A 13,877-nucleotide genomic window follows, 5' to 3' on the forward strand; every position below is an offset into this window, starting at 1 on the left:
AAAACAGATAAATTTCTGGGTTATACAAAAAGAATAGGAAATTTTACATTATTTAAAATATAAACAATATGACAATTGTCAGCCATGTTTCTTTCATTACTATGTATTATTAAACAACAAACAAAAAACTTACCAGTCTCAGAAGTCCTTACAGAGAGGAAAGAAGACAACTGATTGCCATGACCAAATCTGGTATACGACCTGACAGAGATGTTATAGAGGGTGTAAGGTTTTAAGTCCTTTAGAATTATGTTTGTGGTTGAGGTGTTCTTCATAAACAAGGTATCCCTATTTTTATAGAGCACTTCATAAGCAACAATAATCCCATTAGGTTTCTCAGGAGGTGACCACTTCAAATTTATTTCACTTGCAGTAACATCAATAACTTTAACATCTTGAGGTGATGATTCTGGTTCTGGAGGATGAAAACAAAATTTTAAATACATGTATTCTTTCATGCTTATTGCTTCAGACACTAAAGACAGACAGTAGATGTCAGTAAGCATGCAAAACCACTAGTTACTTTTTATTAAAATTGCACCTGAAATTCTTACCATCTTCTGGAGTTCTCACAAAGATGTCATTTTCTTCAGACAAAGAACTTTCTCCAACATGGGTTGAGGCAGCCACTCTCATTTTATATTTTGTGTACTTCTTTAACCCTATAATGACAACAGGTAATTTGTTCAAAGATTGTGAAATAAAATTCTTATTTTAGGGCCATCTGACATAGGACTAGTGAAAATAATTTATTTGGGAGACTGGCTCTCCAAGTCACTTTCCTTATAATCCCATTCTCCCCAAATTCCTTGGGCTTGAGGGTATTTCCACGTTGGTGGTATTTTAGTTCTTTCCTCAATATTAGGGCAATGATCTGAAGCTGAACAATTATTTTTGGCACATTGCAAGGACTGTGTTGACTTGGCACATTGCAAGGACTGTGTTGACTTGGCACAAACACTATGTCAGGTGAGTTCCTTCAGGTGAGTTCATTCATTCAAGCTCGTAACACTTCATTTCGATGTAACAGATATAAAGTTCCCTGTGTTTAAAAAATTTTTTTAACGTTTATTTATTTTTGAGACAGAGAGAGACAGAGCATGAACAGGGGAGGGGCAGAGAGAGAGGGAGACACAGAATCTGAAACAGGCTCTAGGCTCTGAGCTGTCAGCACAGAGCCCGACGCAGGGCTTGAACTCACGGACCGTGAGATCATGACCTGAGCCGAAGTCGGACGCTCAACCGACCAAGCCACCCAGGTGCCCCTAAAGTTTCCTGTGTTAAACATATACCTATGATACTTGTAACCTGATGATGTCATTTCTTTGCAGATAAATATAGATAAAGAAAACCATCTAATCAAGTTACTCATGCACGTATTTTTCAAGATATCCACGGCAGCACAGCACAACGAAGTCTGAAATGATGCAGCACGTGTCCGGCAGTGTTCAAGGCAGAAAGATGCATATTTTCATCAGAACAGGAATGTTTTAAAAAAGATTGTTCTACCTGTTATGAGAAAGCTGTTTTCTGTAGTGGTCATCTGGAATGCTCTGTTTGTATCCAGTTCCATTGCATAAATTGTATAATGAGTTATTTTTCCATTGGGGTATTCTGGAGGATCCCAATATAACAAAATAGATGAAGAACTAATATTTTTATAGTTTATAATTTGAATGGAGCTTGGCACTTGTAAAGAAGAATGAACAATTAATGTGAATGAAAGAAAAAAAAAGTATTATAATGTGTAAGAGCAATATTTGTAGGTAATTATTTCAAAGGAAATACATTCTTACCTTGCTCATGTGTCCTAACATTAAGAACCGTTGGTGGTCCTTCTCCCATGATGGTGAAAGCAGATACACTAATCATGTGCTCAGTGAAAGGTACAAGACTTCTGATAACATAAGACAGCTGCTCAGCAGAAACGTCAGTGATATACAGATTTCTTGCAGTTCCTATTTGAAATCAGTTTAAAAAAATTATGATCAAAATTATGTTTCCTCACAGAGTGAAATCTTAAACTTGATTTCACATTCGCCATTAATTTCTTCGTGTACTCCTTTAAATGAAATAATAAAAATATGTATAAATAATAAACATGCATAATTAATAATAAATACATCCTGGAATATGAGATTAATGAGAAAACAAAACCTTCTCAAAGGGACGAGCTAGGAATTTTATTAAATGAAAGACTAGGTAATATAACGAATTAAAATGTTATAAGCCAATGCTATGTAGCAAGTGAATGTTATAGAAATGAGACTTTTATTTGGAATTAAAGATCTCCATACCTTTATTAAAGCCCATGGAGCTTTAAAGCAAGCATGCTTGGGTAACTGACACATAAATATGTCTGAATAAGGATTTCAAGTAATGCTATTTTTTTTATTAAGAATATATGCTTCCAACAATGTTAAATAAAAATTAGGCCAAACAAGGTACTCAAGGAAACGTCTGTATCAGAAATTGTAGGCTTCTTAATTTTTAGTGTTGCTCATCTTTGCACAGGAAAAAAATCGATCAGTAAATGAAAAAACACATATTGAATGTAATGTGATATAGTTGACTATTCCATCAACAAAATAACACCTCTAATTTGGAATGAAACAACAACTAAACAGAAAAAAAGGCAATGAGAAAAATGTTCTTCTAACTTAGCATTTTAGAGTGACCAGAGAGTCATTCAGATCTGTGTTGTGTAACCAAATATTTTTAATTTGCTATTTATGACATTCTTCTTTTAGAAACAGTAAGATCCATTGACCCTGACAAGCAAGTGTATATACTAATGACATCACCACGTCACTGGGGTCACCTACACCTGTTTATCACCCCATGCACTAGGTTGTAACTTTCTGACCTATTTACCTTTAGTGACATTTGAAAACCTATTAGTCAAAAGCTGCAGAGAGTGTGAGGCCTGTAAATGATTTGAAGATATGTTAATCCCTCCCCATCACACCTGCTTTGGCAACTGTAATAACTGATTGTCTATGCAGCTTGGCCAAAGACTCTAGGGTGCTACTTTCTCTAGGAGGAAGGTCAAATGGGTTAGGAGGGGCCAGCTCCTGCCTGTGTGGCATATCCATTTGCTGCATGAGGTTATCCAACAGTTGAAGAAGAAAAAAATCTGACTCTAGTCCGTGAACCATTAATAATTTGGTTGAACTCTAAGCTAAGGTTCATATCTGTGCTAGCTAGTACTGGGGCGTTGAAAATGCTTCAACGAACATAAAAATTGTACCTACCAACTGTCGAATGCTGGTCTTCAGCTCTGTTCCTCACAGGAAAGTTATGTGGATGACTGTTATATATAGCTGAAGCAAGCGAGTACAGGTCTGAAGATATCTCTGCTGAACCCTCAAATAATTCTGCCATTGACTCTACTATGTTCACAGTTTCTGGAGCCATGGGATCATTTATATACTGTAATTAAAGACAGACATTTACAATGACCATTTGTAACAGCTACACTTAATAGCTGTTGTTAAGCTACACTTAAATACTTCACTCAAGTATTTAGTTAAAGAAAACTAGTAACTTTGGAATCACGCTTTGCAAAAAGATAATATTATTTCCATGGCTACTGTCTCCATTACATTACCAGATTTCATTCTAAAGCTACTAAATTCCTGCATCATTTTGACACATTCTCATCACTCCATTATCTTAAGAGATCAATGCCATATTTTTGAATGAAGGAGATACTTGTTTCTGATTGGAGTTACTTTATTATAAAATTAGACATCCTTATACAAAGGTTTCATAACTAGACTATTTTAAAACTATCCACCCTCAAAACTAAGTGTTTTAGGCATACTGCCTTATTAAAATATGTTTTGGTTCTCTGTGTGTTCTCATTTGTATATGAGGTATAAGAGGCCTGCATGCCTGCTTGATACATCAATAATGGTAATTTATCTATAATCAGTTGAAGTTATAGACAAGAACAGAACTGCATGGTAATAGCTTTTAAACAGCCTTTCCAAGGCTCTCGGCCTAACGAATATTTTAAGTACCTGCAATTGCTCCTGGATCCCATAATGTACTTCACACATGTCAAGTTCACCAAAGTAACAGACACTGAAGTGAAAATATCAGGGCACATTACAGATAGATACAGTAGGAGTTTCTATTTGGATAGCAAGGTGACTCTCTCCCTTCGCCTTCCCAACACAGCATAACTAATTGAGGAAAGGGTATTTGGTCCAAATAGAATTAGGTATTTTGTGTAGTTTTTCAACCTTGAAAATAAGAGTAAACATTAATCGAAGTAAATATTGCCTTAAGAAACTTAACAACCAAATGAAATGTGTAGACTCTGGATTCTAATTCGTATATATACATATATACATAAATACATATATACGTATATATACATACCAACATAGGCTTTGAAGACAATCAGGGAAATTTGAATATGTTCTAGATATTAGATGATACCAAGATATATTAGTAATTCTGATAGTTGTGAGGATGGAATCACTGTATGAACCAAAATGTCCATGACTTTTAGAGATTTGTTCTTAGTTAGGCATGGAGGAACAAAATGAAGTCTGGAATTTATCTTAAAATATATCCAAGCAACAGCAACAATAGGAAACAGCTGGCACAAGAATGGCAGGAAGTTAATTACTGAATCCAGGTGATGGGCAAATAGGGGGTTACTACATTCTCTACTCATATCTGTTCAAAATTTTCCAAGATAAAATCATTTTGAAAAAATAGAAAACACTGCAAGAACTACCCGCTTTTGGTCTATTCCCTTTCAAGTTCTGCTTCAAAGCTAACCTCAAAAACCCATTTTGAAAAAAAAGAAAATTATTTTATTCTTTCCCAACTCCATGCTCTTGTACCCTCAAAATTTATAATACATATAAAGGTTTTATTTATGTCTAACTTTTGGTAAACCTGTCTGTTAATTATCTTACTTTTTGGGGGGGGGGTATCTTTATCCTAGAGCCAAAAACAGGGTTTTTACTCCTAAATAACATCAATATTTAGTATTTAAAAAAAGTAAGAGGTGCTCAGGAAAATCTCAAGAAGGCAAGGAACTTTTAGGCAGTTTGTGTAATCATCTACAAAGACAGGCCGTTTAAATATAACTTTTCTGAGAGATAAAAGAATGGAGAAAAGATCTAAGGAAAGCTAGTTCTCCAAATGATATTTATAAAATAAAATTATCTAAATTTTGTTACATCCTTAGCCAGAAAAATATTGTGATGAAAAGCAGGGGGACACCAATAGGATCTATTCTAAAAATGTTGTGATAAAGAACTCTGGATAGGGAACTCAATACTGGACAAGTTAAAGGTCTTCTATCTTCCAATGGCTCACTTCAGCTCTGCCTCCACAGGGAAATCAGGAAGGGCATGAATCACAAACACATAATTCAGAGATGCTCTGGTATTCCAGTCAATAGTTTATGCCTGAACCACACAGCTGTTTCCACTATCAATCAGTCACTCTTTGAGAATCTATTGTATACAAAGTACTACAGAAGGTACAATGAGGTAGTACAAACAATTTTCCCGTGAACTATAATTTTGCATTCAATCTCCCAATATTTTATACTCCATGTCAGATAAATTATTGAAAGTTAAGCCATAGCATCCCATCAATTAGCTAAGTTAATCATCTCTGTTGACAAATGCCATTTCAATGTAAGAGCTGACCTCAATAATTCTATCTGAATTTCTCCCAAATTCTGGTATTTTGGAAAGTCCCTTCCTAACTAGGGCAATGATTTGAACATCAGTTTTGTAACAACCCAGAATGTTATTAGTTACCACTGAGAGGGCCATGCCATGAATATTTCTCACACTTCGCCTCTTTAAAAAGGCATTTGATATTGGGTTTTACAAAGGATGAAAAAAATATTTTATGGGCAAAAATTATGGGAAAGAACTAGAACTTAAGAAAGTAATTGGAAGGGGCTGAAGTGGAGATGAGGGAAATGGAAGGGAAAAGAGGCCCACTGCAACTCCGAAAGGTTTTAGACTCATTGAGTTAGTCCAGGGCTCTCAACCTCAGCACTACTGACAGTCTGTGTTAAATAATTTTTTTTGTTGTTGTAGGAAGTTTAGCCGCATCCTTGGTCCCCACCCACTGGAAGCATCTCCCCAATTGTGACAAAGAAAAACGTCCCCAGGAATTGCCAACTGGATAGCAAAAATCTCCCCTGGTTGAGCACAACAGTTAGGGAATGTCACAGTTCATCAACATGAAAGGCCTCTCATATGCTACCCAGGAATCCTTGGAATTTATGTGAAAGAAGTAGAAGTTCTTTGGAGTTAAATTCCTAATCCATCTGTATAAACCAACCTGATTCTACATGTAATAACCTTCATTACAGCTAATGTGATTTTATTTTTTTAATCTCTATTATATCTATCAATTTAGACTCACTAAAAGTTTACTGGATTGAATTAATGAAATGTTTGACTTATTCTTAAGAAATGCTTCTATATTTTATTATAGACTATAACATGATTTATGCTATCTGTTATTAAGCTGTGGCAAAAAGAAAAGTTTGCAATTAGCATGTGTTTGGAAATCTAATGGGTATTTTATGTTATTTGGGCGACAAATTCTTAAAGCTTAATTCTGTTTCTGTTCCTAATGGTCCACAAAGTAAACTTTATCTCAAGCATTCCTAAACTAGTCTTGAGTCCTGTCAGCTTCATTCCACAGCAATTGATAAAGCATTCAGCTGGCTTTCTTCTCAGGTTCACGAATGACAAATATTGATATAATTGTGAAACACAACAGATGAACAGATGTATCTGTATGAATCTCAGAAATTTGTAACACTAGGCAGTAAGATGGTGTCTTTGGGGAAAAAATGCCCCAGGATTATACCAGAAGAACAAGTACAGGATGAGATCTGAGTGTGAAATTCAACTTAAGAGTAGTCCATGGAGAGATAACTTTAGGGTTTTACAGACTTCAGTCTAAGTGGAATGAGCCTTACAAAGAAATTAATTTTATTCTTTGCATTGATATAAGTGGGAAATGAACATTAAAGAAGAAAATAGTTCTTCTCAATTTGGATCTAATCAAATTACATATGGAATACTGTGTTCAGCTGATTAAGAGACTCATTAACAAACTGGAAAATATACACAGGAGACTAATCAATAATATGAAGGATCTAGAAATCATAGCTGATGAGAAACTGAGGACGTTAATCCTTAGGGAAAGCATGGCCATCATCTTCAAATGATAAAAAATGAAATCATTGTATATTGCTGTTACTACTACAAACACTAACATTGAAAACTATTATGTGTCAAATACAGTGCTAAGTAGTTTCACCCATGTGATATCACTTCATTATAGCCCAAAGAGTTAGGTATCAAGAACTCCAGGGGCGCCTGGGTGGCTCAGTCGGTTAAGCATCCGACTTCGGCTCAGGTCATGATCTCGCAGTCTGTGAGTTCTAGCCCCGTGTCGGGCACTGTGCTGACAGCTCAGTGCCTGGGGCTTGCTTCAGATTCTGTGTCTCCCTCTCTCTCTGCCCCTTCCCTGCTCATGCTCTGTCTCTCTCTGTCTCACAAATAAGTAAAAACTTTTAAAAATTAAAAAAAAAAACAACTCCATTTTACAGTCACCTGTTCAAGTTCACAACACTAGTCACAACAGAGGTAGGATTGAAACACATTTCCCTGGTTCCAAATTCCAAGCTCAAAGGCACTATAATCTACCATGTGGGTCTAGAGAGGAGACATGGGACAAACTGGTAAACATTAGAAGACAAGTAGTTCCATTCAAACCAGGTAAAGAATAGGGTAGTTTCTTATTCATCTGTTTATCTTCTGACCTAACAGACTGCCTGGAACTGTATAATTACTTAATAAATACATGCCTGAGAGGCCATAAAGAAGAATATTTTAAAGTGCATAGAAGAGGAGTTGATTCTGTGATAGCAAGTACCTTATTATCAGAGTTCATCAAATATTTTAGCAGAGGCTGGATTCCCAATGATTTATTAGGTATGTTATACATGAGATTCATACATAAATTTGGAAGTTTAAATAAAAGTCTTCAAACACTGAGATTAAATTTTCTAGTATATTTTTCAAGTATTTGCTTAAATATTGAAAGTAAAATCTTATACATGTTTCAGCATGTTTCAATAACCGCTATTTATTAAGAAACAAACCATTAGAGGACACTGGAAAAATAATTTCAATAAGGGTAATGAGATCAGATGAAGCCTAGCATAAGATGATTATAAGTTAATACTTCTTGAGTTTCATCATCATGATATACACAATATACATCATGATATACACATGGTGTTTACCTCTATAATCACTAAATAATATTCTTATACTGCTCTGTTAAGACTCAATTATTTCAGATAGTATCTATTGACTTTCTGCTATGATACTGAGGAGTTAGATTTCTTAAATAGATATATACTTTCCCCATCTGTTCTCAAATCTTATTTGGTTATGTCTCTAATTTAAGTAATATATTTAAATCTGGAAGGATTATTCTAATAGATTTGTGAAATATAAAATAGTTGGCTGGGAGACTGTGGTGGACAGTCTCTCAGGTGGTCCCCCTATTATTCCTACCTCCTGCTATTCATGCATTTGTATAATCCCCTCCTGTTGCAAGGGAAGGATGATTTTCATCTAACCAATGGAATAAGGCAAAGGTGAGAGGATAGCATTCCCATGATTATATTACACTATATTACACTATATAGATTCTGCTTGCTGGCATAATGAAGTAGATGGCCATGTTGTGACAATCCTTGTGGCAAAACTGTGGGAGGCCTCTACAAGCTGGAACTAAGTCTAGTCTCCAGTCAAAGAGCCAACAAGAAGCTGAGGCCCTCAGTTCTGCAGTCACAAGGAAATTAAATCTGCTGAAACTCTGCATGAGCCTGGAAATGGCTTCTTCCCAGTCAAGCCACCAGATGAGAACACAGCACAATCAGCCCTTGATTGCAGCATTATGAGACCCTAAGTAGAGAATCCATCTAAGCTGTTTGGCTTTTTGACCCACAGAAGCCATGAGATAATAAATAAATTAGTTGTCTTAAGTTTATAGCAAATTGTTACACAACAATTACATTTGTGGCAAATTGTTATACAACAATGGAAAACTAATGTAGGAAGGTAACAGTCCAGGCAAGAGAGTATGCAATCCTGAGCTGGGGTGGAGACACAGTAATGAAATACGATATATGAAGGTCACCCTTTGGAGGTAATAATAACTGGTTTAACATTGAATGACTATTGAATGCTAAGTATAACCAAAGTCAGAGGTAGTCCCCTGGTTTTGAGTCTTTATGACAGAGAGGAGGATGGTGCCATGATCTGAAAAGAGAAATATCGGGCATGTAAAAGGCCTCCTAAATGCTTAGACAATGACCTTCAGGTCAGAGATCTGTGGTGTAATCCAAGGGGTAAAAGAATCCTAAGCCTAGTTGTCTGCTATCTAGGTTTCAAATTAGTCTCTCTCCAGGACTTGTTATTGATAACTGAAACTATTAATTGCCTGGACAGACTTTCTTCTTAGGTGTCTTGTGAAAACATTCATAGATCTCCATCACTGTCCCAGGATCTCTGTCTAGTATCTGTTCCTCACCTCAGCTTTGTCTCCTCCTTCTGATCATGAACCAGGCCACCATCCCCAAAAGGATTTTTGTTTTGTTTTGTTTTTATGAGGGGTAAATGAGTTTAGATGTGATAAACTCTGACAGAACCTCCCTAGAAATGGCTATAATTATGAATATAGTGTCAGAGAAAGATCAGAGTAGAAAGCAAAGCAAAGGAATAGTGCAGGTGGGAAGCTGTGATTAAAATTGTGAGATCATCAAAAGGTGTAATGAGGGACACCTGGGTGGCTGAGCTGGTTGAGCATCTGACTCTTAATTTCAGATCACTTCATGATCTCACAGCACATGAGATCAAGTCCCACGTGGAGCTCTGCACTGACAGCGCAAAGCCTGCTTGGAATTCTTTCTCTCCCTCTGTCTCTCTCTCTCTGCCCTTCCTCACCACCCCTTTCTCAAAATAAATAAATGAACTTTAAAAAAATGTGTAATGAGATGGCTGAAAACAGAACTGTCTGGAATATCTTTATAATGAAGGAGTTAAAAAATTATAGGAGAACTAGCTTTTTCATTTTTTTTTTTTTCATTAAACAAGACCAAAGTTTTACAAAGTTACAGCATATGAAATTGGAGGAAGCATGAGGGAGAAAAAAGTAAAAAGCTGGAGACTGGGAGGACAGAAAGATGGATTTTGGAGGAGACAAGGAAGATGGGGACACTTAAAAATATACAACCACCTTATTTGACACTTAGATGTCACTGGTGAGTTCTAACAAGATTTCAGGGATTTAAGAGAATTCTTGTGAAAGGGTGTGGAGGCCATACTTTGAAAAGTCAGAGTGAATGAAAGGAAAGAGTCCTTATCCTGTATCAAGGTCAAGAAAAAAGGATAATAAATGAACACATTAAACCAGAGATGGCATCTATTATCTCCTTTACTTCTCACCCTGTAAGGTGGGTGTATAAGCCCTGCTTTTAAAATGAGGGCACCACATCTCCAAAATTTGACTTGTCCAAGGTTATAGAGTTAGAAAAGGGGAGAGCCAGGACTAGGACCCAAGTCAGTTGGGATTTAGAGCCTCTGCTACATCAACTTCCTGAAAGATGAACCCAAACACCAGTCACATGGGAGAGCCAAAATACCAATAATGGGCCTGATCTAATAAAGAAAGATGCCATCATAGAAATAAGGAGAAGTGTTATGTTTCCTTTTATTGAGAGAGGATAAGGAAGCTAATAATGAATGTCAAACGGGGTGAAAGTTTCAATGCCATCGTTAATAATCACAACAGGTCACAATTATGTAGCATAGCACTTACCATATGCCAGGTATAGTTCTACCTCTTTTGTGCACATTAATCTACTAAGTAATTATTAATACCTTTGTCATAGGGACTCTTATAATCTCTATCTTTGAGAAGAACAAACTGTACAGATCAGAAGGGTCAGGCCAACTTTCCTAAGGTTAAACTAGCCATGATGGCAAAACAAAGGTTTAAACCCAAGCATTCTGTCTCCTAGGTCCATGCTCTCAATCTCTCTACTGTGGAGCCCATTAAGTGACCAGGATATAAACCCAGATTTATATGACCCCAAAGCTCATGTCCTTTTCCGTATATCACAGGGATTACAAGCTATGTCACCAGAGACAGAATCACAAAGAAGCCTTTCTAGAACGTCTTAGCTTCAAGAGAAAAACATGTGTGGCTGGCTATTCAACAGATGTCATTAACAGAAGTGGGAGAGCTGTCACCCAGTCCCAAAACAGCTAACTATCTAATTTAAGACTATCTTAGCAGGAGCAAAGGTTTAAACTTTTGCCCTTTGTCTGAGTTGTCAACTAGAGTATTAAAGAAAGTATAACTCACATCTTTTGCACACAGAAAAGGAGTAAACATAGGATTGAATTTTAATCCTGGGCTGGAGATGGTGAACAATTTGGAGCAATAAATCCTGGGCAGCCAGAGAGCATTGAGAACATAGTAACATCAATTTTCAAGTAGGTACGAGAAGTGGAAGAAGGCTGCGACTAGAAATAGAGTGGACAATATGTATGGGGAAAAATAATAGCACAGAAAAAATAGCTAGAAAAAAAACAGTGATTCTGGACCAAAACAGTAGAGGCCAACTGCTGAATAGCCATCAGGTAGTGTCTGCAAGGCCCAGTGATTGCTGCACTCATTGGTACTAAGTACATTTATTTTTGTACCCATACCTGGATGTGACTAATCTGGAGGCTTAAACCTATAGGTGAATAGCTGGCTGGGTAAGGTAAATAAAGACAGGTAAGGGAAACCAGTGAGGCCTGTACTTCTAACCAAAAAAAAAAGGGGGGGGGGGATAAGACTTCCATTGTGAATAGTGGCAAACACATTGTCCTCTTATTTTATGTCTATGAATGATTTAATCTCCTTTATTTAGTCATTTACTTTCTTTAATCAAACATACTCTGTTTGGTTCTTTTTTTTTTAATTTTTTACATTTATTTATTTGAGAGAGAGAGAGAGTGTGTGAGCAGGGGAGGGGCAGAGAGAGAGGGAGACACAGAATCCAAAGCAGGCTCCCGTCTCCGAGCTGTCAGCATAGAGCCCAACGTGGGGCTCGAACTCACATACTGTGAGTTCATGACCGGAAGTCTGATGCTTAACTGACTGAGCCACCCTGGTGACCCTGAGAAAATAAGCTTCCAATGACTGAACAGGACAAGTCGTTTGTCAACAACAACTGCTAAATTACTGTGCCTTTCACTGGCAACCATTTCAAATTGCCAGCATAGCCTGGAAGGAGTGTTTAAATCATAACAGGAGTTTCTAAACAATTAGTTAACTGAATTACCATAATAATATTCACTTATGGAAGCTCCTTTAGTCCTGCTTAATTGCTCAATTAACATTTTATATGCTGAAAAAGAATAATAGCATTTAACTAATAATATATATTCTAAAAGGAAATATGGCCTCGCTAGATTATCAACATAGCCCAAATTTACTTCACTTTGTAACCATGATGCTTATCAAATATTTTATGTTTGAATGCTGGAAACGTTTCCAAATTATGAGGGCTAGAACCAAAAGAAAGGGATCACTAAGAGGTGACATGAAAGTGCAATACCTCATCTTTTCCCGTGAGCAAAGTATTTTCCAAAATTACTCCTGTCTCTGAAACTAACACTTTGACTCGGTATTGGTTAATGACTCCATTTGGTTGTCGTGGTCTCTTCCAAGTAATTCTTATTTGTGTAGCTTCTACTTCTGCAACTTGTAAATCAAATATTGCACCTGGAACTAAAAAAATGAATAAAGAGGGAAACAGTTTAAAGTATATTATTAAATTTTAAAAATTCCTTAAGTTCTTAGCTCAAAATTTAAGATTCACAAGAAAGTCTATTAGAAAATAGACTAAAACAATTTACTATTTATTAACAATTGAATATGTGCAAGATTCTTTAAAGACACAGGTAAAGTTGAATTTCTACATTTTGTTCTCAAAAATGTGTATAAAAATAGGATAACGTGGAACAATTTCCTCAAATTAAAATGTCATAATATTTGTTTGAAACATATTAATTAATAAAATAACTTCCCAAAGAAAGCTGTTTATGGATGATTAATGCACAGTAGAAACCTTGAAGGCTTTATAAAGATTGTAATAACATATTAAAAAATAATATCCATAAGACTCTGAATGCAATGATATGTAGTGGGTAAATTCAATTAGGTTGCCTTTTAACTTTTTACATGAGGTTGTTTGAAGAGTTGTTTGATTTTGGTCTGCTGGCTTTACAAATGAATTATGTGAGTTTCTAATTTTGGACTCCCTCACTCTTGCAGCAATTAAAAAAAAACAGAAACAAACTAATAACTGGTTAAAATAAAGCACCAAGTACTTAAATTCTAGTTAGAAAGTGACCAAAAGTGCCACCCAGTAAACTCCCCAGTGCCACAGGAGTAATAGATCAAGGATAAAGATGCCCTTGGCTTTTGTCTACTTTTTGTTTATGGCTCCTTGTGTGATTATGAATAGCTAATTAACTCTTCCCCTAAGTTTGCTGATCTATAAAGTGATCTATAAATATAATATGGAACCTTGAATGAAAGGAATGTAAGGAACCTTGAATGAAATTTTCAGGAAAGAAAATAATATACCCCTTATGATCAATGTGGTAAAACATTGAATTCATTTCCCTAAGCTGTTTCACATTAGTATAGTTTTAGCAAATACCATTTAGAACAGAGGCACATTAGGGGTATAATATAAATAGAGAATTACCTTTTTTCCCTTTTAAGATAACAAAAAG

At 36.0% G+C, this 13,877-nt stretch overlaps 1 protein-coding gene across 4 annotated transcripts in view; it reads right to left on the minus strand.

Moving 5' to 3' along the window:
• Positions 1-13,877, minus strand: part of PTPRQ (protein tyrosine phosphatase receptor type Q) — a 206,695-nt gene that overhangs the window by 168,639 nt on the left and 24,179 nt on the right. For all 4 annotated transcript variants that reach the window (XM_053894769.1, XM_053894770.1, XM_053894768.1 and 1 more), the window contains 6 exons: positions 12,692-12,864; positions 3,255-3,432; positions 1,797-1,958; positions 1,510-1,689; positions 555-662; positions 134-415 (listed from right to left, as the gene is read on the minus strand). In XM_053894769.1, the coding sequence (XP_053750744.1) occupies positions 134-415; positions 555-662; positions 1,510-1,689; positions 1,797-1,958; positions 3,255-3,432; positions 12,692-12,864 (1,083 nt within the window). The remainder of the gene's footprint in view (positions 1-133; positions 416-554; positions 663-1,509; positions 1,690-1,796; positions 1,959-3,254; positions 3,433-12,691; positions 12,865-13,877) is intronic.

This window comes from Panthera pardus, unplaced genomic scaffold (assembly GCF_024362965.1).
Source record: "Panthera pardus isolate Hobbes unplaced genomic scaffold, ASM2436296v1 HiC_scaffold_6, whole genome shotgun sequence".
Taxonomy (NCBI): domain Eukaryota; kingdom Metazoa; phylum Chordata; class Mammalia; order Carnivora; family Felidae; genus Panthera; species Panthera pardus.